Source organism: Rhinopithecus roxellana, chromosome 15, assembly GCF_007565055.1.
Source record: "Rhinopithecus roxellana isolate Shanxi Qingling chromosome 15, ASM756505v1, whole genome shotgun sequence".
Taxonomy (NCBI): domain Eukaryota; kingdom Metazoa; phylum Chordata; class Mammalia; order Primates; family Cercopithecidae; genus Rhinopithecus; species Rhinopithecus roxellana.
In genome coordinates, this window is record NC_044563.1 from 2479077 (window position 1) to 2503999 (window position 24923).

At 58.9% G+C, this 24923-nt stretch overlaps 2 protein-coding genes across 2 annotated transcripts in view; one reads left to right on the forward strand and one right to left on the reverse strand.

Annotated features, from left to right (window-relative positions):
- Nucleotides 1–14443, reverse strand: SLC22A18AS (solute carrier family 22 member 18 antisense). Its single transcript, XM_030917756.1, is given in 6 exon segments — nucleotides 1–97; nucleotides 99–231; nucleotides 234–304; nucleotides 306–436; nucleotides 11041–11357; nucleotides 14401–14443. Coding segments are annotated over 6 exon segments (792 nt in total).
- SLC22A18 (solute carrier family 22 member 18) overlaps nucleotides 13558–24923 on the forward strand; it is a 22202-nt gene continuing 10836 nt past the window's right edge. Inside the window, 5 exon segments of the mRNA XM_010382070.2 lie at nucleotides 13558–13707; nucleotides 14572–14847; nucleotides 19337–19434; nucleotides 20225–20385; nucleotides 20629–20761. Coding sequence (XP_010380372.2) covers nucleotides 14704–14847; nucleotides 19337–19434; nucleotides 20225–20385; nucleotides 20629–20761 — 536 coding nt within the window. The 5' untranslated portion in view covers nucleotides 13558–13707; nucleotides 14572–14703.

A 24923-nucleotide genomic window follows, 5' to 3' on the forward strand; every position in this document is an offset into this window, starting at 1 on the left:
CTATGTTGCTGCAGAGAGCAGGACTGGGGAGGGGGTGCTGGTCCCAAGGGGTGGGCTGTGCTGTGCCCCAAATCCTGCAAGCCCAGGAGTAGGGGGGGCCTCTGTGGAGGGTCGTGAGTTCCGGGCCCTTGTGTGCATGTTCACGTCCTGTCATTCTTGCCCCCAGCCGAGAGAGCAGCAGAGGAAAGGCAGTACATCCACCAGGCTTTGCATTCTCCTCGGAGCACACAGACATTTTCCTGCTATGTTGCACACAAGTGGGCCGCGGGACCCGTTTTGGCCAGGAACCTTGTCAGGAACTCTACACCACTTCCAGGCAGTCGCGTCCAAGCGGCCCAGGCAGTCCTTCTGCGCCCTCTGCTGGCCAGATGGAGGCTCCAGACCCGGCGGGGCCATCAGGAGAGAACAAGCAAGCGCCCTCTGCACACTGCATTGCCTGTGTTGGGCACAAACAATAAACTTTTATTGCATCTTAACCCACTAGAAATGTAGGCTTGTCCATCACAGTGGGGTGTTACATACCCTAATATGTAGGGAAGGCATAGGTAGATTTCAGTTGGCCTTTTACAGATAAGGAAACCAAGGCTTGAGAAGATTCAAACCTTTCTGCAGCCGTGGCTCACACCTACACCCTCAATACTTTGGGAGACCAGGGCGGGTGGCTCGCTTGAGCCCAGGAGTTCCAGACAAGCCTGGGCAACACAGAGAAACCCCATCTCTACAGATATTTTAAAAATTAGCTGGGTGTGGTGGCACGTGCCTGTGGTCCCAGCTACTTGGGAGGCTGAGGTGGGAGGACTGCTTGAGCCCAGGAGGTCAAGGCTATAGTGAGCCATGATCGTGCCAGTACCCTCCAGCCTGGATGACAGAGTGAGACACCCTCTCAGAAAGAAGAAGAAGAAGAAGAAGAAGAAGAGGAAGAGGAAGAGGAAGAGGAGGAGGAGGAGGAGGAGGAGGAGGAAGAAGAAGAAGAAGAAGAAGGGGAAGAGGAGGAAGGGGAGGAGGAAGAGGAGGAGGAGGAGGAGGAGGAGGAAGACAACTTGCTGCACAAGCAGCTAAGGCAGGATTAACCTGCAGCCCTCACTGCTGTACATTCCTGCTAGGAAAGGCCCAGAAGCCAGAGACGCCTAGGTCCCTATCCTGGTGGATCTTCGTGCTGGAGTCATTAAACCAGCTATTTCCCAGGGGCCAGTCCTCACCACAACCTCATGGGTCAATGTTGTGCGCCCACTTTACAGCCAAGGAGACAGAGGCTTCCAGAGGCAAACACACTGGCCCATGAGTAGCAGAGCCAGGGTAGGCCCAGGAAGCCCTGTCCTTGGCCACATGTGCTTTCTGGCGGGTGATCTCCACTCCAGTGCCTCCCTGGCTGCCTGAGGCCTCCTCTTCCCGGGTGTGGCAGCTGTACAGCTGCCTTGTCGGCATGTTCATGGCCCCATCAGGAATGTGTGCTGCAGGTGGCTTCACAGGGCTAAGAATGCCTGTCCTAGGTCAGGCCCAATCCCTACCCAGAGCCCCAGGGAACCCAAATTCTGGGACACAGGACACCCGGCCGGCGGGCCAATAGCCCCTATCAGGGAGTGACCAAGGACAGGCCGGGAGCTTTTCTTTTCCCTCTGACCCATGGTGAAACCTGCCTTGGGCCTGTTCCCTGGGTTCTGAGGCCCTGAGCTATCTGTCTTCAAACAAACGAAGGCCTCAAAGAATGTTCCATTGAGCCATGGGCCCCATATCATCCATCAATCACAGAGGGCTGGAGAATGCAGGCACAGGGTCAAGGTGGGTAGAAGGTGAGGGCTGGACACCACATGAATCTCTGCTGATCCAGGGCCCACTAGAGTCTCTGGGTACCCGGAGCCTGCCCTCAGCAGCACCACCCTCCCGCAGCACCCCAGGGATCCTGCAAGAGGTGTCTGTGCCCTTCCCGGCTGCCTCCCCAGCTGCTCTCCAGGTGGTGCCCTTTGGAGAGGGATATTATAAACAATGACAACGCTCGCTGGCTTCATCTTGTTTCTGCTCAGGGCCCTGCCCTAACCCAGGGTTAAGCTCGTTGCCTCATTTAATCCTTCCGAGACCCCTGAGAGGGAGGTGTGTTCATGCCCATTTTGCAAGGGACAGGACTCAGGCTCCCAGAGGTTAAGCCACCTGCCTGAGATCGCTGAGACTTGAGGTTGGCTCTGCCTTTCCCCCAGCCTGAGCCCCTCCATAGGACTTCTGTGCGGGAACAAGAAAGCAGGAATGGAAAGAAGTCAAGGGCCCTGGGAATCTCCCCTGACATCCCCCACCCCAAGCACTAGAGCCAGGGCTGGGCATCTGTGCAGGGTATAACCCTGCCCGGGGATGCCTGACTCTGGAAAGGCCACCCCTTTGGCCTCAAACCACATCACCCAGCAGCAGGTCCTCAGACCAGCCCTGGACAGGAGCTTGACTGGCTCTGTCCCCAAAGGCCGGAGAGACCCCTGCCCCCGCTGAGCCTCCACCTTCCCATCCATAAGATGGGGTGGGGAGTCATCCAGCCCAGAGGCCCCAGAGGCCCCAGGGGCATGGGGAGTGACAGATTAACCCAAGCCCCCCCTCCCGCAACAGGCAGCTCAGCACAAACTTGGCGGGGGGCCATGCTGGGCCAGAAGAGCTCCCCCGCACCAGTTTCCCGCGCAAGGCTCACCCCGCCCCCCAGGACAGGCTGTTCTTGGAGCAGCTGCCAGGCACGTCCTCCGCAGGTGCCGGCCTCCCTCCAGTGACGCGGCCACATGCGGCACAAGCTCCGATTACAGGGACGGCCTTGTGCTGGGGGTTCGGCCAGGGGGTCCTCACTCCCCAGGAACCGATGGGTGGAGCTGGGCAGGCCCTGAGGGGAGGCACAGTGGGAATAGGGAACAGTCACCCCTGCTCCAGAACAGGACCAGGGGCTGCTTTCCTTGGGGTCTGGAAGAGAGGGACCCCACTGATCCCAGCCTGCCTGAGACTTTGCTGGTTTCGGCACTGAATGTCCCAGGAAACTAAGGGCCACTGGTCATCCTGGGCTCCACACGGCTCCTTTCTGGGCTAGGAAGGGAGCTCTTGGGCTAGGAAGCAGGTACCGAGGAGGGTCTCAAGGACACATGGGGACCTATGTCAGACACCCCTGCAGCCAGCTCTGAGCTCACCAGGCCTTTCCTCCTCTCCCTGCCAACCCACAGGACACAGACACAGGGGTCCCAGGCCCAGTAGGCTCACTTCTTCAGGGAAACAGCCGGAAAAACAAATGTGGTGTGAGCAGGTCTCCCTTCCCACCAAGCCTCCTGACTCACTGCTGGAGCTGGGGGAGACCCCTGTGACCAGCATGCCCTGCCCACAGGTTACACCAGGGCCCCAAGGCCTCTCCAAGCCACTCCCTCCCACCCTGCTTTCCACACCCAAGCCACAGTGTTCAGAGAAGCTCAGGGCCTATTCGAAATGCCAGAGAGTGGGGATGCCTCCAGACAGGTGGCATGAGGGCCCCCAGATGCACTGCACCACTCCCTTCTTCATGCAGGAGGAGAGGCCTGCAGTTACTGAGGAAGCCCCACCCTTACTGGGCCCTTGCGCGTGAAGGGGCTTCCCAGGCCTTGAGGGAGACTTTATTTTAGATGTCAGTCAAAAGCACCTGCTACATGGCGTGACCTCTCTGAGTCCTGTTACTCTCCTGTGCAGGAAACTGAGGCCCAGAGAGATGGAGTGACTGGCCCACGGTACCCCAGCAAGTCAGACGATGAAGCCACCTCCTGCCCTGGCTGGGGTCCTGCCCCACTGACCTCCAGGGTCAGAAAGGGAGGGAAGTCCCCATCACTTCACTCCTTCCTTCTTTCCTTCCTTCCTTCCTTCCTTCCTCCCTCCCTCCCATTTTCCACCTCCTCCTGGCCGAGTTTTGAAGCCAGGGCAGTCGGCCAGACCCAGCACAGAGGCCAGGAGGTGACGGCAGGCCTGCCCTGGCCGCCTCCCAGGTGGCTGCGCCCCACAGGCGAGGGCTGCTCAGAGTAGATACTCGACCAAGAGGTTGCCTGTGCCCCCTTCCCCAGCCACAGGGGCAGCCACTGGAACCTGGCAGCCTCAGGGCTGAAGCTGGGTGCCTGCTGCCCCCTGGTGTCCCAAAACCACACAGCCACCAGGACCCCCACCCACCTCATTCATGCCTCACACCTGGGGGTGACTTGGGCCAGGGCCTTGCTCTCTGACCCCGAGTCCCCTCAAGTCTAAGATGGGGGCTCTACCCAGTGTGGCTTCCCAGGCTGCAGCGGGCAGGAGCGCGTTTTTCACAAAACCCCAACCCATCAGATCTGGGGGTGGGGCAGTGTCAGTGGCACCTCAGTGGGAAACAGCACGTGGACCTCGCCCGTCTCTAGGGGGTGGGGGAGGGGAGACAAAGAGCCCGCTCTGCGGAGAGGTGGGTACCCGCCCTGCCACCCCTCCCCTGTTTCCTCTCTGCTCCCTCTGCCCCTCCTCCCCTCCCTCCTCCTTCCTTCCCTCCTCATCCCCAGCTCCTCCTCTTCCTCTTCCTGCCCTGTCCCCCCGCAGGCCCGGCCGGCAGCCCGGCGCCCTCTGCCTTCGTTCCCGCCACTGGCGCTGCTGCCCGGAGACCCTAGGTGACAGCCAGCCCCCAAGGCGGCAGCCTGTCGGGCCTGCACCTGCCCACTGCGTGGTCACTACCTGGGCACATGTGGACACTCACACCCTTCAGTCCTGAGCACAATTGTGCCCTGGCTGCTTCAGAACAACAAGGAATCACAGTCCCGCTTCTGGCTGGGAGCTGGGGGCCAGCAATCAGGGCAGCTGGGGAAGTGGTTAAGGACGTGGCAGCACACAGGCTGGGCTCAGAGAGTGAGCAGAGATGGGCCTAGGGGAGGGGGCTGGAGAGGGTTGCAGGGCTTGGGGCTGCAGCTCAGGAACTGGCTTCACCTTGGAGGCTATCAGACCTGCTCCTCAGCATTGGCCCAGCAAGGGGAATAGCATGGGGAACAGGGGACAGGCACTGCCTGGCCAGCAGCAAATGCATAGGCTGTGGAGTCGGGCAGAGCATCTTCCTTGTACTAGCTGTGTGTCCTTGGGCAAGTTGCTTAGCCTCTCTGTGCCTCTTCTTTCTCATCTGTAAAGTAGCAGCCTTCTTAAGGACACCACTACCCTCACCATCACAGCATCTCCCTCCAACCTAGGGGGGCAGGCAGGGCAGAGACCTGCCACTGGCCACCCCTCCAGCTGTGCTGCAATGAAAACTGGACATTCACTCTATACCCAAGGACGTGGGCTGGCGGGGAGGAAAGGCACCTACACCCCCTTCACGTAAACAGGCAGGCAGGGTGAAACAGGTCTGGTTTGTTTGTTTATTTTTGAGATGGAGTCTCGCCCTGTTGCCCAGGCTGGAGTGCAGTGGCTCGATCTTGGCTCACTGCAATTTCTGCCTCCCAGGTTCAAGCAATTCTGCCTCAGCCTCCCAAGTAGCTGGGATTACAGATGCCCACCACCACACCTGGTTAATTTTTGTATTTTTAGTAGAGCCAGGGTTTCACCATTTTGGCCAGGCTGGTCTCAAACTCTTGACCTCATGATCCACCTGCCTCAGCCTCCCAAAGTGCTGGGATTACAGGCATAAGCCACCATGCCCAGCCTAGGATGAAATGTTATCTAAATGACGAGCAGTTTGGGCAGTGAACCCCACATTTGTCAGAGTTCAGGACAGTCCGTGGGATTCGGGTCACTATGACTCTGATGCATCAGTCTTCACGCCAGCCCTGAGTGAGCACTGAGGCACACATGCCCAGTGCCCAGCAGTGGCCCCATCCCCTAGCTGCTGGTCAGTACCAGCTGCCACTGCAGCACACCCTCTCTGCCAGGCAGCCTCATGCCATGCACTTTATGTGCAAATGATCTTGTCTGATCTTCACAAGCATCCTGTGAGGCAGGGATTAACGTTGTCCCCATTTCACAGATGGGGAAACTGAGGTTCAAGAGTTCCAGACTCATGCAAGGCCTGGTCAATGGTGAAGATGCCAGCCTGCTGGGGCTGGCTGCAGAGTGCATGTATAAGTGCTGGGCCCTGTCATAAGCACAGGCCCCTGGCACGCATGCTGACTGCTGGGGATTTTAAGATTGGGGCCCCCTGCTGAGCCCAGTCTACAACTGCCCCCTTCCCTGGGTGCTCCAGGTTTCAATTTGAAGCAATTAGTGAATTGAGCTCATGTGGGGTCTTATTTGTATTTGTATTTGCTTTTGGGTTTTTGGATTTTTTTGCGGGGAGGGTTGGGGTTTTATTGAGACAGACTCTTGCCCAGGCCAGAGTGGAGTGGCACAATCTCGGCTCACTGCAGCCTCCACCTCCCAGGTTCACGATTCTCCCGCCTCAGCCTCTCAAGTAGCTGGGATGACAGGCATGCGCCACCACACCCAGCCAATTTTTTGTATTTTTAGTAGAGACGGGGCTTTGCCTTGTTGGCTAGGCTGGTCAACTGGCCTCAAGCGATCTGCTGGCCTCAGCCTCCCAAAGTGCTGGGATTACAAGCGTGAGCCACCTCGCAGGGCCCTGTATTTGGATATTAGCCATGGCAGCCTGGCAGATGTTGCTGAGGGTGTCTGGGCACCTGGACCAGGGCCTGGTGGCCTGAGCAGCGCCTCCTCCTCAAATGTCAAATTGAGGCCTGGACTAGGGGTGTCTGATTTATGGCCTCACCTGTCTGTCTATCCATTCAGCAATATCTCCCTGGGACCTCAGGGGCGACTGTGCCTTCAGGGGCTTCCGGGTGGGCAGGCAGAAGCAGAAATAAGTATACAAGGCAGGCCGGTGTCCAGGTTGCATGATGAAGGAGAGGATGGGGGATTTTCAGGGCAATGACTCGTGCCAAGACCCAAGAATGGAAGGGAAGGGACGTACAGGCAAGGGAACCATTCCAGGCAGGGCACAAAGGCACAGAGCCATCCAAAGATGAGTGCAGGGCAGGCAGTGCTTGAAGCTGGAGCTCTCTATCTCTCATGCTGCTTTGGTTTGCAAAATGTGGGGTGATCCAGTGGGGGCTGAGGGGCCAGGGCTCTGGGGCTGGCAGTCCCGGAAGCAGAGCAGTGTCACCAGAAGTCCGGGGTGAGAACCACCAGAGTTTTAGAAACTCACCCAGCCAGGTCCAGGGTGCCCGGAGCAGAGAAGGGAGGCTGCTACGTCTCACTGAGATGCCAGTGTGGCTGCTCCCAGTGGAAACCAAATAGCCAGGTTCCCTGAAGCTGCCAGCAAGTCTAGGGGCAGGAAGGACAGGTGAGAGCTGAGGGCCTCCAAGGGTCAGAAGTAATTGCATGGGTTTTGTGACTTCTCATCTTGCTTCTTGGAAATCCTTCCTGCTTCTTTCTGGATTCCCTACTGAATTCTGACAGTTCTAAAAGACCTAGAAGCTGGGCACCATGGCTCATGCCTGTAATTCCAGTGGGAGGATCACTTGAGGCCAGAAGTTCAAGACCAGCCTGGGCAACATAGCAAGATCTTGTCTCTATTAAAAAAAATTTTTTTTTTAATTAGCTGGGTGTGGTGGTATTCATACGCAGTCCCAGCTACTAGGAACACTGAGGCAGGAGGATCACTTGAACCCAGGAGTTCAAGGTGGTGGTGAGCTGTGATCACACCACTGCACTCCAGCCTGGGTGACAGGGCAAGACCTTGTCTTATAAAAAATAAAATAAAGAGACCCTGGATATGGGTTAGATGGTGAGAGCTTGGGGCTGTCCTTTGTTCCTGGGGGACAAGGGACTGGGACCAAAGGAGGCTGAGGCCGAGGGAGACGTGTGTACCTAAAAGATAGGCAGTAGCTAAGCTCCAGGCCCTCAGGCAGGTGCCTGTGGGGGGACAGAGGCACTGGTGGCCATGCCACCTATCCTAACTGAGTTTCCCAGTTCTGGCTGGTGAGCAGGTGCGAGGCTGCTCTTTCAGGACCCTGTTCTAAGGCACATCTCTTCCTGATTCCATGATGCCCTTGACATGCGCATACACGCTCACATGCACACGTACACATGCACACACACCCCACCACAGCCCTTGCCAGGCTGGGACCACCAACTGCTGGCTCCTCCCCCTGCCTCCCTGGATGGACATCCGTCCTTTGCAGGAGCTGTTCTTCCTTCTTCCTGAGTCCTGAGGTCGGGCAAGGCATCCCTCAAGGGAGTCCGCAGGTTGGGCCCACCGCCCCGCAGTTCCCAGTTTCTATGCCGTTGCCTGGCTACCTCCCCAACCTCCACCATCGTCCCTTCCTGCCTCCAGGTCAAGGACCGGGGAGAGTCCATCTGGCCTCCAGGGTCCCATGAGGGGAGGTGACCCAGTTTGTCCAGAGCTGTCCCAATTTTGGCATGGGAAATCCTACATCCCAAAACTCCTCAGTCCCGAGCAAACCAGGTCTCCCCCAAGCAATGAGTGAGCTTCCTAGAGCAGGGTCCCAGCGCCTCCACCCATGTCCTCTGGTCCCTTGGCCTGTGGTATGAGAAAGGGGACGTGGGCTACTCCAGACTATACCCTCGCTGTCCCCCAAAGGCCCCAAGGGCTCCAGTCTTCAGGCCTCACACTGGATGCCTCCCCCATGGGGCCATCTGGGCCTTTATCTCCTTCAGCTGTGGCTGTTGGCCAGCGTGAACCCAAGTGCGTGAACCATAGCCCACCATGTTGGAGCCCCCAGGTCCAGGCTCATAGTGGAGCCCAGTGAGGGGAGGGTACTCGCCCATCCAGGACCCCAGGCCTCTCACCAAAGCCCATAGCAGGTTGCTGCCCTTCCTCCACTTGGACACTGGTGTCAGGGACTGGGCCCTTGGCCCTAAGCCTGTCTGGGGTCCCTAGTTCACTAGAGGCCAGTGGAGAAGCCCCTGTTAGCAGAGCCTCCTCCGGGAACATGCTGCCCTGGCCCTAAAGGCCACAATTCCACAAACTTCTCACGGAATGTGTCTGAGTCCAATGCCTAGCCCGGTAAGAACAAACCCTGGATGAGGTCCAGCCCCTGCCCCTCCTCCTAAAAGTCTCTGCCCAAACTCCAGTCCCAGAAGAGCATTCATAGAGTCCAGTTCTAGAAGGTTCCTCAGCACCTGACAGCTCACTTCCTCAAGTGTCATCTGCAGAGTCGGGGCCTAGCAGGTGAGAGGCAGAGTGGGCACCACCAGGCCTCCCCAGGGCTATCTGACAAGCCTAGCCCCTTTGGGCTGAGGGCTGACCCCTGGGGCCCAAGAATACCAGGCCAGGGGGTGAAGGACCTTTGACCCCAGCCTCCCAGACTCTTAACCTGACACCTCCCAGATGAAGCCGAGGCCAGGCACCCAGTGCCTACAGCAGGCTGGAGGTGCCTCATAAGACTGTGGTTCCCAGGACAACATACCAAGCCTGGGGTGCTGGGATGGAACCTCACAGGGTGTCAGACACAGACCCCACTGTGGGATCCAGGCAGCCCCCACTGACCAAGGTCTGCAACCACACCTCACCTGGTTGAGAAGGTGTGAGGTGGGCGGGAACGGAGGTTCGGGCAGGTGGGAGTCACATCCAACCAGGCCTCAACTCTAGTCCCGTCCCAGGCAAAACCTTGCTGGCTTTGTTGAGACAGGCCCTTAGAGAATCATAGGAGTAAGAGTAGGAAGCCTCAAGGAGAACACATTCACTTCGCCCGCAGAGGAATGGCGAAGGCCAGACCCCTCCCCACTCCTTCCAGATCACCCTTCTGTCCTCTGCAGCATCACTCTTTAAAATCTGAAAATTGTAAACAAAGGTTTTCTCTCTTCATCCCACTTCCCCTCCAGCCACATTCCCGTTTCTCAGCCCCCTTTTGGTGCAAAACCCTTCAGAAGGGTGTCCAGCCCATTCCTCCTGCTTGAATCCCGAGGGTCAGCCCCTGTGCCCATGACACTCTTGCCAAAGCCACCAGTGACTCCAGCGCTCGGCCCTAGGGAGGCTCCCAGGCCTCCACTCACCTGCCTCTCCTCTCCAGGCCTGGCTCCTTTATTTTTCCCTCCCTTTCCCTGGTCAGAGCCCCGGCCACCTCCTCCTCATGCTGGAGTCCAGCCTTAGCCCTTGGCCCCTCTCCTCTCTAGCCCCATCCATTCCTGGTCATCTCATCCAGGGTGGGAGCTCTAAACAAGACCTCAGCGTGAATGACACCCTCACGTCCAGCTCAGACCACAGCCGCAAACTGCACACTCTGCCCTCTCTTCTGGCCCACAGGCCCCTCCCCTACAGGGTTCCCTCCCCTCATGTCACCCCCAGCCACCCCTTCTCAGCAGCCTCGCCCTGGAGGCCCCCTCAGTTGGCCCTCTCAGCCCAGGCCCCAATCAGCAGAAAGCCTGTCAACCCTCCTTCCAGGGAGGTTCCAAACCTGCCCCTCGAATCCCCCCATGGCCCATCCAAGTCCACACCACCTCTCATCTGGACCACGGCAGAGACCTCCTGCACCGCCCACTCCCCTCAATCCCTCATCAGCACATCAGCCAGAGGCTCCCTGGAGGACAGAAGGGGCTGAGAACCCTGCAGCAGTGTCCACTGCACACACAGGAAGAACTCAAGTGCCCATAGGTGGTGAGTTACTTTCTTATGCATTGTGGTGACCCGGATCATCTGCCTCCCCGAAACCTGCACATGTACTCTAATAATGCAAGCTACTAACGGGTGGTCACCTTTGCCAGCTGTCATCCCAAACAGCTGGCACGGGGCATGCACACAGTAGGTGCTTAATAAATGTGTGTTGGGTTAAGATAGGCCCAAAGCCATTTCAAATGTCCAGGCAGTGGTGTAGGCAGGGGTCAGCTCTGAAGCTGGCCTCCTCTCATTCAGGAGACCCTCAGAGGTCCCAGCCTCCAGGGTGAGGCCATCAGAGCAACACTTCTCAGTGCACATCTGGCTGTGTCCCTGCCAGCCCTAATAGGGTGACCCCTCTCTCCAGACTCACTTTCTGCCCCATCACCCCACTGTACACCCTTGGTGCAGGCCCCTTCCAGTGGCTCAGCTTCCTGAACACTCCAAGCCTGGGCTCACCTCTAAGCCATTATCCAGGCTATTCTCTCGGCCAGGATGCCCTTCCCACACCCGACCTTTAAGACTGGTTGAGGCAGCACCTCCTCTGAGCAGCCTTCTCTCCCAAACCTGAGCCCAGATGAGATAAGGCACTTCCTTCCTCCAGTCAGCCTGGATCCCCTCATCTGGCAGAACCGTTGCCCTGCTTCTCCGAAGCGGTGAATGCCCTAGGGCTGGAGACGCACAGGCTTACTGGCCCATAACCAAAGCTGCTTCCTCTGGAGGAGGAAGTCCAGGGGTCCCAGAGTTCTACTTGCTTCTTTCTTCACCCAGCCCAAAGGGCAATTTTCCCACATTCCCTCAGAAACAGGAAGTTCCCCTACCCACACCAAGCCTGTTCATGACAAAAAAAAAAAAAAAAAAAAAAAGTCTATCCAATTTCCTCTGCTCAACCAGTTCCCCGGCTACCTGAGACCCTGCTTCACCTGGAGGAAGACAGTGTAAGTTCCCAGGATCCCCGCCACCCCTCAGTGCCAGAGGACCCTCAGCCTCCCTCGCGCACCTCTGGGTAGTTTGGTAACTCATCCCATCGCCTTCTGCCACTTCACCCTCTAAGCCCTCCCCAGGGAACCCAGGAGGCGTCTGGAAGCTGTTGGGGACAGTCCCTCACACCTGCCCCATGGAGTAAGGGTTCATGTGGATGCCCATCCTCTCCCAGGAGTCCCAAATCTAAGACACTCTGAGACTCCTGTCATCCACCCCCACCTTCCTCTGCGGGCCTTTCTGTGCAGTCCTTCCAGGAAATCCTGGCTGGACCTGGGCTCTGGACTTTGGGCTCTGGGCTCTCAGTTTGACTGCCCCCTCCCCAGGTCCCCAGGGAGGCCAGTGGTGACTATTCTTGAAACCGAGCTTGGCAGAGGATCTGGGGACACGCACTCCAGATGCAAACACATTTGCACTGTTTAGGCTGGAATCTCCTCGCGCAGTGCACTGCACCCGTGGGCTTGCTGAGGAATAAACTCACAGAAGGCGGATTCATTGGACAAAAGGTGTTTGGTGCCCAAGTTTATTGATGTGTGTGAACAGGAGCCTTCAGGACGAAGACCCAAAGATACAGGGGAAATTGTCATTTTTGATGCTTAGGCTCAACAAAATATGGACATCCATGAGGGAACACAGATTAATCCAGGGACCTGTGCTAATGCTACTGGACCACAAGGGGAAGCGCAGCGAGGGTTATTGGTCTAGATTTCTTGAACTTTCTGAGCAGCATTCCTTCCTTCTGGCCGTGGGGCAGGACCCTCCTGGAATGGGGTCTTATGCCCTACAGTCAAACAACGCAGGTCAGATAATTTCTTTATGGCCAGTTTCTGAACACAAAGGTGGAGGGAAAGTTAAAGCACTATTTTTAGGTTTGATATCTGGCTGTGGGGAAAGGGGGGCTCCGATTTCTATGACCTGCCCTGGGGAAAATGGATTCTAGTTTCTATGACCAGCTTGGGGGAAGAATGGCGCTGAGAGACAGCAGAGCAAGAGAAGGTCAGAGAAAAACTTTTGCTTCCAAAGCTGCTTCTGAAGCTGCTTGGTTTTGGGGTATTATTTTTCTGATCCCTGACACCTGAGCTGCTGAACCAAGGGTAGCCTGACCCACTCCCACATGACTTCGAATGGCTTCGCCAGCCGGCCTTGGGCTACCTACCTGGCTCTGGCCCCCTGTCCACCAGGACTTTGGCCGGCTCTCACTTGCCTCTGTGATGTCTGTCTCACCCTGTCTCACTCCTGCAGTTTTCTGTTCTGTTGAGTGATGATTGACACATGACATTGGTTTTGATATTTGAGCCTGTGCCCAGCCGCAGGTAGGTGGGGCAGGAGTCCTGAGTGAGCATCTCCCCTCTTAGTGACAGTCAGGGGGCACGGAGAATGGTGCCCAGGCCAAGGTCAGGGCCTGGGCCAAGTGTGCTCAGCACGTGGTGTGTGTGCTCAAGCGGCTCCTGCTGCGGAGGGCGGCATGAAGCCTGTTTACCTGTGTGCCTGCATCTCTGGTGGCCCCTGCAAGGGTGGGGAAGTGGCAGGCAGGGTGAAATGGGGAAAAGCGGGCTCTCAGCTGCTCCTAGCAGCCTCCGGGTCTGGGGAGAGAAGTGAGGAGGGGCCCAGAGCTGTTCCCAGAACTGCGCCTGTCTCCTGGTCACTCTTCTGGGGCTCTGTGCAGACCCTTGGCAGGGCCAGGCTACACAACACCCTCTACCACCTCCCCTTACTCCTTCCCCTAACGCCTCATTCCTCCACTTTCCTCTCCCCGGCCCTGCCTCTCCTCCATCCTCTCCTTCCCTCCACCTCCCGGTCCCATCCCCTGCCCACACTGCCCCTCCTCGAGTTCAGAGTGGACACCTGTGCTGCCTGAGGGTCAGAGTGCCCACTCCAGCAGCCCGGGCACCGAGCAGGATCCAAGCTGGAGAGGGCTGGAGCGGGCACCGGGCGGGCCTGCTGGTGGGCGGGGCATGGGCGGGTCCTTCGAGGGGAGGGGCGGGCTCGGCCAATGAGAGCTCAGAGACCGCAGCACGGGCGCTCCCGGAACCATTGCAAAGGGCGAGTGCTGGAACTCAGACCCAGAGGGGCGGTCCCTGTCCCAGGTCATCCCCCGAAAGGGCCCGGCCCGGGCTCACCCCGGAAGGACCGGTGCGGAGATCACCCGGGAGCGCTCACCCCACCGGCACCCGTGCCCAAGCCCGCCCCTGCGAAGGCAGGTACCCGAGCACACTCCGGCGAGGGCGGCCCCTGAGCCCCGAACCCCGAACCCCGAACTCCGGCGCAGTGTCGCGCCTCTGCCCAGTGAGGTGCCCCTGACGTGTCTGCTGCGGCTGCCCTGCTCCCCCCAGCCTCCCCGCATCCTGGGATGGGGGAGGGCGCTGGGCGCAGCTCCCGGGCCCTCAGTGGGTCTCCCCGCCCTGCCCCACCGGCCTGGGCTCGGTACCTCGGGGCCCAGATGTGCAGTCAGGTGTGAATGTGGCCAAATTTGGGAAAGCCCTCTGCAGCCGCAAAATCCAGTTCCCACCAGTTGGGGGCCAGGCGGGGAAGGGTGGGGACAGACAGCACTCCGCTGTGGGAGGTGAGGCAGAGCTACCCTGCCTGGGGAGCCTGGAAGGCTGAGCTGTGTCTCCCCTATGCACTCCAAGACCATTCCAGAAGCCCCTTGGAGCTCTGGTTGCTGGTCACGGGGAAAGGTGGACCTTCCCAGAGAGCTGCACTGTATTGAGGACAGGTGCAGCTACAGAGGCCTACAGAGGCCCCCCAGGCACAGGGACCCACATCAGCCCTCCGGCCAACAGAAGGTGCTGATGATTTGAGGTGGACCCAGCCACCACTCTGAGCCTCTGCCTCCCTCTAAAAGTGGGGCATGGTGCCTTCCATGGGGCAACGGGGCACTGAGCCTGGCCCACCTGCAGGGGTGGGGTGGAGCAGCGTGTCCATCTCCCCTCCCATGGAGACTGTGTGCCTGGAGACCAGAGCTGTCGAAAGTAGAGGAGGGGGCCTCCTGATGTGTCCTCTAAGGTCCAGGTAGCAGAAGAGCTCCACTGGGAGGAGTCCTGCAGTGCTGTCCTCTCTTACAGGCAAGGCCAGGCGGGTGCTGCCTGGGACCCAGTGACTCAGCACCCCCGCCCAGATCAACTGGACTTTTGCCCCCTGCTCCACCAGCCTCCTGCTTGGATCTCTCCTGGGTCTCCCTGCTGTGCCCGTCCAGGATGCAGGGAGCTTGGTCTCCCAGGGACCAGGTCCAGTCCCCCGGCAGGATGAGCACTCTAGGCCGGTCCTCAGTCATCCTGCTCACCTACGTGCTGGCTGCCATAGAACTTACCTGCCTCTTCATGCAGCTCTCCGTCTTGCCAGTGAGTAACACGCCCCAGCCCCTGCAGCCCCAGCCAGGGCTGTCCCGCTGTTCCTCCTGCCTTCCATCTGGGCTGTGGCAGAAAGTGGGGATAGGGGCTTCATGCTGCCAGGGTCCCTCCCAGTTGGGACCCCACGCCACACTTAAGCTGAGTAAGTTAAGGACTCTGCCTCTGGACCCCTGTCAGCACATCGTGTGCTACAGCTGCAGTGCCAGCCTCGGGAGAAGCCATGGGGAGGCACCCCACTTCCCTCCTGGGGCCAGCACCTCCTCAAACCATCCTAGCGCTGTTCCTCCTGCCTCTCACCTGGCAGCCTTTGCCCTCTGGAGTCCCTGCCCCATGTGCTGTTCAATCCAATCTGGCTCCGGGCAGTTCACCCCTCAGAGAGGCTCTCCTTGCACCTGCCAGCAGCTTCTATCTCTCCCCTCCATCATCTTGGGTCCCTGTTGTCCACTAAATGATCTGTGGCAGCAAATTGATCTCAAGCTTTTTCATGCAGGAGATAAAATGCTGTCTTATTTTATTATCTCTGTTGCCAAATGCGGAAACATTTCATTGGCAAATTCATATTAGTTTAGTGTATCATCCAGTAGTCTACAGCACAGTGTGTGGCTCTGGAAGCTGTAATAGTAATGATTAAATTCTATTCATCAAGTCTGGAGAGGCTTGGGAACAAAGTCTCACATCACCAAGAAGCTCAGGTAGAATCAGGGCCAACCCCAGGCCTTCCTGCGTTTGCTTCCGGGAAGCCTGGCGTGGGCTCAGACACCTGCTGTCCTCCTCAGAGGGCTCTCCAGCCCTCAGAGCCTGGACCTGGGCATTTGGGTGGGAGTGGGGATGGGCCTTTGGCATGATTCCGGGCCTGGCAGAGGCTCCCAGCCCAAAGGTGAACCTAAGGATCCCTCCCCCCCCCCCCCCCCGTGCCTCAGGAGCCCCACCCACTCCTGCTAAATGGCTTGGGTCAAGCCCTGAATCTACTCCCTACCAGTGGGGAAGGCTGGACAGAAGCCCTGGCTTTCTCATCATAAGATGGTAATAACAGTCCCTCCCTGTAGGGTTGGTGCGGGGAAGAATGAATGAGAAATCAGAACCCTTCCCACAGCTGGGTACGGAACACGGGTGGCATAGCTTCGGCCGCCCATCAACTCTCATAGGCAGTAACTCTGTGCTGAGTGCCCAGGAGTTGACCCTGATGTCAGAACCTGAAATACTGCAGAATGTAAAAGTCCTCAACAGTCCATACCCTCGGAGCTGGTGGTCTGCACACACAGGGGCTGCAGTGGGAAAGGGGCAAGGTCTTCCTCATAGAGAAGGCAACCTTGGAGCAGGGCTGGAGGAAGCAGAGGCCCCGGGGCAGTAGAGAGACCAGAGTGGCCAGAGTGGACAGGTTGAGGCCAGAATAGGACTACACCCCACCTGCTGCTCAAAGAACTCTGGGCTGGAGATGGCCGTGGAGGAGGTGAGAGGTGGTTGGATTTTACATGTGTTGTCAATGGATTGCTGTGGGTGTGAGAGAAAGCGGGGCTCAGGGAGCGCTGAAGATTTCGGCCTGAGCCCATAAGGAAGGAGGCATGGACAGGAGGAGAGGCAGTCTTTGGGGAAAGATGGGAGCCCCGTTGGGAACGGGTTGAGTTTGAGATGATTTTAGACCTCAGTGGAGAGCCGAAGGGAGCTGGACACAAGGCAGTTCAGCACAGAGGCTCTGGGGCCCTGCAGCAAGTAGATGGTCATGGAGTGGGCTCCCCCAGAGGGCAGGGAGGCTGGGGGTCGGATGAGCTGGGGGAACTGGCAGTGGTGGCAGAGGAGGGGCGGAGGACCCAGCACAGCCCAGAGCAGCAGACCATGGTGGAGGAGGGAAGAAGCCACCAAGGTAACTGTCACTCCAGTAGGAGGCATGCCAAAGCAGACCACTGGAGGCAGCCATATGGGGTCAGTGGGGACCTGGGGGAGAGGAGGCAGCAGGAGGCAGGGGCCTGCTCCAAGGGCTGGGAGAGAAGGAAAGAGATGGAAAGAGAGGAGGCTGCAAGATGAAGCAGCTGCTCAGAGCTTTGCCCGCAAATATGTGAGAGTAGCTGTAGGGGAGGGTCAAGAGAAGGCAAGAGAAGTAATAGGATGTGAGCTTGCTCCAGTGGGCGTCCCCCAGAAGGGGATTGTGCAGAGAAACTGGGAGAGAGGAGCACTGGGAGCTTGCTCCAGTGGGCACCCCCACAGAAGGGGACTGTGCAGAGAAACAGGGAGAGAGGAGCATTGGGAGCCCTGCCCTTGAGGAGGCAAAAGGTTGGCATGTGATGCAGGCAGGGAGGATGACTTGGGTAGGCGAGGACAGGTGGGCAGGCATGGGGATGAGAAGCTCAGTATCCTCTATGAACAGGCACTTCTCAAAAGAAGACCTTTATGCAGCCAACAGACCCATGAAAAAATGCTCATCATCACTGGCCATCAGAGAAATGCAAATCAAAACCGCAATGAGATACCATCTCACACCAGTTAGAATGGCAATCATTAAAAAGTCAGGAAACAGCAGGTGCTGGAGAGGATGTGGAGAAATAGGAACACTTTTACCCTGTTGGTGGGACTGTAAACTAGTTCAACCATTGTGGAAGACTGTGTGGCGATTCCTCAAGGATCTAGAACTGGAAATACCATTTGACCCAGTGATCCCATGACTGGGTATATACCCAAAGGATTATAAATCATGCTACTATAAAGACACATGCACACGTATGTTTATCGTGGCACTATTTACAATAGCAAAGACTTGGAACCAACCCAAATGTCCATCAATGATAGACTGGATTAAGAAAATGTGGCACATTTAAACCATGGAATATTATGCAGCCATAAAAAGGATGAGTTCCTTTGTACACGGAGGAAACTGGAAACCATCATTCTGAGCAACCTATTGCAAGGACAGAAAGTCAAACACCGCATGTTCTCACTCATAGGTGGGAACTGAACAATGAGAACACTTAGACACGGGGGGGGAACATCACACACCAGGGCCTGTCGTGGGGTTGAGGGATGGGGGAGGGATAGCATTAGGAGATATACCTAATGTAAATGATAAGTTAATGGGTGCAGCACACCAACTTGGCACATGTATACATATGTAACAAACCTGCACGTTGTGTACGTGTACCCTAGAACTTAAAAGTATAATTAAAAAAAAAAAAAAAGAAAAGAAAAAAAAGGGAGAGGCTCAGCATCCTCACAGTAGCAGCGCAGGGGAGGGGACGGATGGAGGAGGCAGAGGTTTACTAGGGAATGTGGAGTGATTGTCAGGTCAAGCTCATAAACATAAGAGAGACCTGGCAGACAGGGGGACTTTCCCATACTTGCGGGAGCAGGTATGGAGCTGAAGGAAGGTGTCTGGGGTTGGGGGATGGAGGGGTTTCTGACTGTCCTTGGGACTGAAGTGCACTGGGGAGAATTCGTGTGGACCAAGGGGGACAGTGGAAAGAAGGGGAGTGGGACCCCAAGACTGAGTTTAGGGAAAGGTCCAGGGTGGGGGGAGGGGACAGTGTATTAGCACCTGGGGCTGCCGTAACAAAATATCCAAAACCCTGGGGGCTTAGAGCAACAGAAGCCTATTGTCTCACAGTTTGGGAGGCCAGAAGTGTGAGATCAAGGCTCCCTCTGGAACCCACGGGGGAGGAGCCTTCCCACCTCTTCCAGCCCCTGGGAGCCCAGACATCCCTTGGCTTTTGGACACATCACTCTGTCTTCCCATGGGTTTTCATAGCCTCATCCCTCCGAGTGTGTCTGTGTCCCAAATTCTCCTCCTAATGAGGACACTGGTCACATTAGATCAGGGCCCTCCCTCATGTCCTCACTGTAACCCGATTAACTCTGTAAAGACCCCATTTCCTAAGAATGTCACATTCTGAGGTTCTGGGGGTTAAGGCATATAAATTTGGGGGGTACACAATGAAGCCCATAATAAGTGACATCACTGGAAGGAGGGTTGGGAACTCAGAGGCAGGGGCAGGGGGAGGAGCAACTGCAGGGGGACCAAAGTCACAGAGAATTAGGGCAAGATAGAAGGGTGTCCCTGGGAGGAATGCTGTCACGGACCTACTCCTCCCGAGGGGCTGAGGGGCTGGGGCCTCACAGAGCAGACTGTGTCCTGCTGGGCAATAGGCCACCTCTTGGAGGTCACTTGGGGGCCTTGGGACAATCTGTTGCTGGCCAGGACAGTGCTGCTGGCTTCCCCACAAAGTTTTGAATGAATGAAGACAAAATGGTGGGGGTCAGGTGCCTCTCTGAGGCGTGCCCTGCAGAGGGGAAGGACCCTAAAGGCCACCACAGGCTTCCACCTAGGAGAGGAGGAGCAGGGTCCCCTGGGAAGGGCCCCTGGATAGTCATACTGTGTAGTCAACAGAGCTCAGGCCCTTGGTCCCCTCCCACCCCCTGCCCATCCGGGGACCCCAAATTCCAGGCCCTGCAGTCTTTCCCAGCCCCTCCCTCTGGGCTCCCTCCTGTGTTTCAGTACCTGTCTCGGAAACTGGGCCTGGATTCCATTGCCTTTGGCTACCTGCAAACCACCTTTGGGGTGCTGCAGCTGCTGGGCGGCCCGGTGTTTGGCAGGTACAGTGTGTGTGTACGCAGGGGGCTCTCCCCACAATGGGATGATGGCACTTCTGGGTCCCAGGCCGGTGGGGGTGCAGAAGAACTTTGGCTCCCGGTAGGCTCCCTGGGTGTCCCACCCACGCCTTCCACTAATCCTGGCTGTGGCCACAGAGACAGGGTGATTGGTGAACACCTTGTGGCTGTAAGTGCCCATACATAGGCCTGCTGAGACCAGGCAGGAGGGACTTTGGGGCCCCGTACACCCTGGGTCTCAGTGCTGTGGGAACACTGAGCGTGGACGGGACGGGGACATCCTCCCACAAGCCACAGCGGACAGGCGAGCAAGGGACACATAATGGGAGTTGCCTCTTCAGAGCAACCCGTAGGCAGAAATGAAGGGTTCCGCAGGCAGCAGACTAGCAGGGGTCTGAGGGTTTCCAGTGGCTCAGAACAGGAGGGAGAAAGGCTCTGCTTTCTCAGACCCAACCTGGGAAACACTTCCTGTAAAACGCGGGCCCATCCCTTGGTCCTCTGGGATTCCACCATTTATTTTTACACGGAGTTGGTCTTTGCTCTGGGTCAGACTCCCAGCTCAGTGAAGCTGTCTGCGCACAGCCCCACTGGGACGCTGGGGAAACTGAGGCCCTGAGAGGAGGGAGGCCTCCCAGCAGCCGCCCAGGCGTCCCGGCCATCCATCCCCATCCGCACTCCAGCCTCCCTGGTCAGCCCCGCTTGGGCAGCCCCTGGGCGGGGGGAAGGGGAGCCGTGACTGCCTCCGTGAGGGTCTGACCCGCCCCTCGGACTCCAGGTTCGCAGATCAGCGCGGGGCGCGGGCGGCGCTCACGCTCTCTTTCCTGGCTGCCTTGGCGCTCTACCTGCTCCTGGCGGCCGCCTCCAGCCCGGCCCTGCCCGGGGTCTACCTGCTCTTCGCCTCGCGGCTGCCCGGAGCGCTCATGCACACGCTGCCAGGTGGGGCCTGGGGACTGGGGGCCAGGTGGGGCCAGGAAGGGGGCAGCCTGCGGAGGACCCAGGACACCGCCAGGGAGGTCTGCGTGCGTGCGGGGTCTGGCCTTAAGGGCTGGACAGGGGCGGGGGCGACGTGGGGCGAGGCTTGTGGAAGGGCAGGTCGGGGTGGAAAGGGCTTGGGGAGGTGGGTGGGGGAGGGGCCCACCAAGGGGCTTTCCCTGCTCAGCGCCCCCGCCCCGTCCCCAGCTGCCCAGATGGTCATCACGGATCTGTCTGCACCTGAGGAGCGGCCCGCGGCCCTGGGCCGGCTCGGCCTCTGCTTCGGCGTCGGCGTCATCCTCGGCTCCCTGCTGGGCGGGACCCTGGTCTCCGCGTACGGGTGAGTGGCGGGGGGCCCGGGACGGAGGCTGCGGGTCAGGACGCCAGCGCTGGGTCGGCCCCGCCCCGCCCCTTCTCGGCCTCGGTTTCCCCGTTTGCTCGTCAGGCGGGCTGGGCTAGGAACCCGCAGGGCGTGAGCGGCCACAGGATGTGGCTACAGGGGACACCTGGCTCCGCGCTAGGCCTAGGCCTGACCTCCCGAGCTGGCCCTGGATGGGGCGGGGTGATGTCTCAGTGCTGTCCGGGGCTCGACTGACTGTGAAGCTGTCCACGCACAGCCCCACTGGGACGCTGGGGAAACTGAGGCCCCGAGAGGAGGGAGCCCTCCCAGCAGCCTCCTGCTGGGGACAAGAGCACCCGGGGACCAGGATGCTGTGGCAGCGGGGCTGCGCTGTTGGACTGGTGCCCAGAGTGGAGGGTCCAGGGGGCGCCCGGGTGGGCAGTGGGAGGATGGGGGGATGCCGGGCTTCCCATTTGCCTCGTAAAGGTCCCTTGCTAGCTGTCCCTGGAGGCTGCGAGGGTGGCTGTGCCCCAGGGAGGGTCTCCCGGGGAGGGTGTCCCCGGGAGAGGGACCGCAGCAGGGACTCTGGCGGGATAAGGAGGATCCATGGGTCTGCTGCCTCCTTCTGTGAGCTCTCCCTGACTCAGTTTCCTCAGCTCTGAAATGTAAATCCTGATAGTAGCGGCATGATCCTGGGACAGTAGAAGAAGTCACAACTGTGCCCTGTCCCCAGCCTTGTATTATACACCCGGGGTCTCCCAGGCCCTGCGCCAGCTGGTGACCCCCACCCTCTGCTGGCCTGTGAGTTTCCCTGAGGCTGCATTCTGGAGTGGAGTCTTTCTGGCATCTGAACGCCCCTCACATTGGAGATGCCCCTTGGCATGAGGCAGGCACTTCTGTGGACACCAGGCTCTCCAGTCCTGGATGAACTGATAGCAGTTCCCAGGCCAGGCACCCCCAGGACCTCAAGACAAATCCCAACAATGGTGGAGGCCACTGGGTGCTGGCGCAGCCCCAGCGATCAGCGCCGGGAGGGCACAGTGGCCTTGTTAGCACACTTCCTTCTCCGGAGGGCTCTAGGGCTGTGCTGCAGGCCTTGTTTGAGCCCCTCAACGTTCTCCCAGCATTTTCATTAGAGCCTGGGCTGGGGACTGGTGGCTGCTGACGGCTGTGAGCAGGAGGTGGAGTGCGGGTGGTGGGCAGTTTGTCCGAACACCTAAACATTGCCCCCAGGACTCTGGTTCTAGAATACAGTGGCAGACAACACAGGCTGAGTCCCTGGGATGACGGGAATGTGATAGGAACTCCCGTCACATCGGGCTGAGCTACATGGAGCAAAAAGTCACAAAGCAGAACGGGGGGCTCAATGGATGGGGGCACTAGGGACTGTCTGAGGAGGTGGCATCTGAGTCGAGGCCTGAAGCAGGTGAAGGAGGCAAAGGAACCACGGTACAGAGGCTCTGGGTGTGGAAGCCGGGGGGCCGCGTGGCTGGAGGGAGGGAGGAGGGGCAGGCGCCAGACCGGGGTGCCCTGGCTGGCACAGCAGGGGTGAGAATGGGGGGTGAGCCATGGGGAGGCGTCCCCGGGAGAGGGAAGGGCTGATGTGGGAGTCAAGCACATTGCTGGTAGGGTGTCCCTGGAGGATAGGGCTTAGGGCACTTGCATGGGCAGCTGTGGTGGGACAGCAGGGACCACTCCCCCTGGAGCCAGGGGGCTGGCAGGTATGAGGCATGGGGAGCCGGCACCACCCATGGCCTGCCTCTCCAGGGTGGCCGGGGCGAGGAAGGGCATGAGAAGGGCATGGGGAGGAGCGCTGGGCCCCATCAGGTGGCCGAGCTGGGCGGCCACCCTCCCAGGGTGCTGCCCACCCCGGGGACTCTGCCGGCTCAGGGCCTAGCCGCCTGCTGCCACCTCCTTCCCTGGCCAACCTTCCTCACCCATTAAATGGGCCCTCCCCTGCCCTTACTCACCCACAAGGATGCGAGCTCACTCAGGCAGTGAGCGTGGCCATGATGCTGGAGAGCTCAGCATGCACGCCTCCTGCAGGCTCATCTATCAGTCCACAGGTCCCCTCCTGTCCTCACCTGCCCTTTCCCCCATCCCAGCTGCTGACCCAGAAGACACTACTTATGTCCCTCTCCCTCCCAGTAGCTGCCAAGACGGCCTCTACCTCTGCCCACACCTGCCAGAACATTCCATTCGCTTCCCTGCCTCCATTCATCCCAAGATCTGAGGTGCTTTACAACCTTCACGGTTCATAACCAGACCAGCTGCGACATTTCCTTTGATGGGTGGGGTAACTGAGGCCCAGGAGATGGTGAGGCTCCCTCCATGGAGCTCCCCACTCCCCATCCAAGACCCAGGCAGTGTGGGACTCCCTCAGGGTCCTCATACCACGCCCAAGACATGGGGTGCTGCTTGGGCCCTGTAGCAAAAGCTGGCTGCCCAGAGTGGTGGTGGCACGGGAGGGCTGCGGGGGTGAGCTTGTGGCTGGTACTCTGCCTTTGTCCAACCCAGATGGGGTGAGGGAGGACCACACCTCCTCCTTGGGGGCTCACCAAAGGCAGTGGGGCCAGGTGCCGGCCAGGCTTCAAGGCCTGGTGCCCCATGGCAAGGGCCAGCCCCCTGGCCTTCTTGGTCTGGCAGTCCCGACTGCCCCTAGCCTGCTCTGGCTCCTGGCCTAGCACAGGGCAGGAGTCTGGTGCAGCTGTGAACACCCCCTGCCTTGCAGCCTTCCTGCTCTTTCTTAATGGAAACCGAGGCACAATGTGCATGGGATCTCCCTTCCTGCCCACCCACCTATGTATCCTATTCCCCTGAAAGGCCCCAGTGCTGCCTCATCCACACCCACCTGGGCAGCAGGTGGGAGGAGGAAGTGGACTTGGCACCCACAGGCTGCGGGGGCGGGCACTGGTATAACTGGTTTGGCCCAGCCTCCAGAGCCCAGGGCTGAGAGGCCAGGCCGGCCTGGGGAGGGACCCGGGACCTGAGTCACTGCACACACGCTGGGTGGGGGGTGGCTCTGTGACTCATATTCTGAGCCCATCCTCTCACAGCCTGGGGAGGGATGGGGAGAGGCCATAGAGTCCTATCCTGAGCCAGACAGCAGGGAGTTTGCCTTCTCTGGGTGGACAGGCAGCCATCAGGGCAATGCCTATGGGGGTGCCAGGGCCCTGTGGGCAGGACACCCCTGCCCAGCTGAGAAAAAATGAGAAGCCAGGGGCACTGGAGCTCAGAGAGGCAGGAGGGGGTGGGAGGGGAAGTGAGCAGCACCCCATATGACACAGGGCACCCCAAGTGCTGAGCAGAGGCTGAGGGGTGCAGGGGTGTTTGTAACAGGGCACCTGCTGTACAGGGAAGAGGCTCTTGGGGGCAGGTAGATGCAGGGCAGGGGCTGGCAGGCAGCTGAGGGGGCAGCAGGATATGGAGGATCCGGGCCCGCTCCCACCCCAGCCAGGTGACTCAGCCACTGCCTTAGTCCGTGTGCCTCCCAGTGCCCAGGACACTCCAGTTCTTTCTGTTCTTCCCGAGGCAGGGAGGGAACAGGCCCTGCTGAGATGGTTCTGGCCCAGCCATCCCTCAGGACAGCGCTGGTGAGCAGTGGGCCGGACAGGCCTCCTGCTGGGCCTGTGAGTCACTCCAGTCTCAGAGCCCATTTGGGGCAGGAGGGAGCTTGTGGTTTGGTTGGAGGGCTATGTGTTTGGGGAATGGGAGGACCAGGTACTGGGAGACACAAGGACTGGGAAGGGTCTGGCCAGAGGGGCCTTTAGGACCTTCTGGGGCACCCTGGAAGCCAGAGGGCAACTGAGTTAGGAGTGGCATGGCAAGATGTTCTTTTTCAAACATGGTTCTAACTGCAGCATCCTGGGGCATGGATGACTTCTCCCGGCCCTGGGCTGGACATCCAGGGATGCTCTGTACGCCCCCCTGCCCCATCCTCTTATGAGCTAGGTGTCCCATGAAGCCAGGTCCCAGCTGATCCAGCCTTGGCCCCACCTGTGGGTTTGCTCCTGGCAGCAGGACGACCTGGGCATATGTTGTCACCTTGTGTCTCCCCTCTCAGAGCCTCAGAGCAAGGTGAGGCTTGATGAGGGCTTGTCACTGTAGACCACACAGGAGTCCAGACTTCACCAGAGATTCCTGGAGACACGGCTGAAAGCCA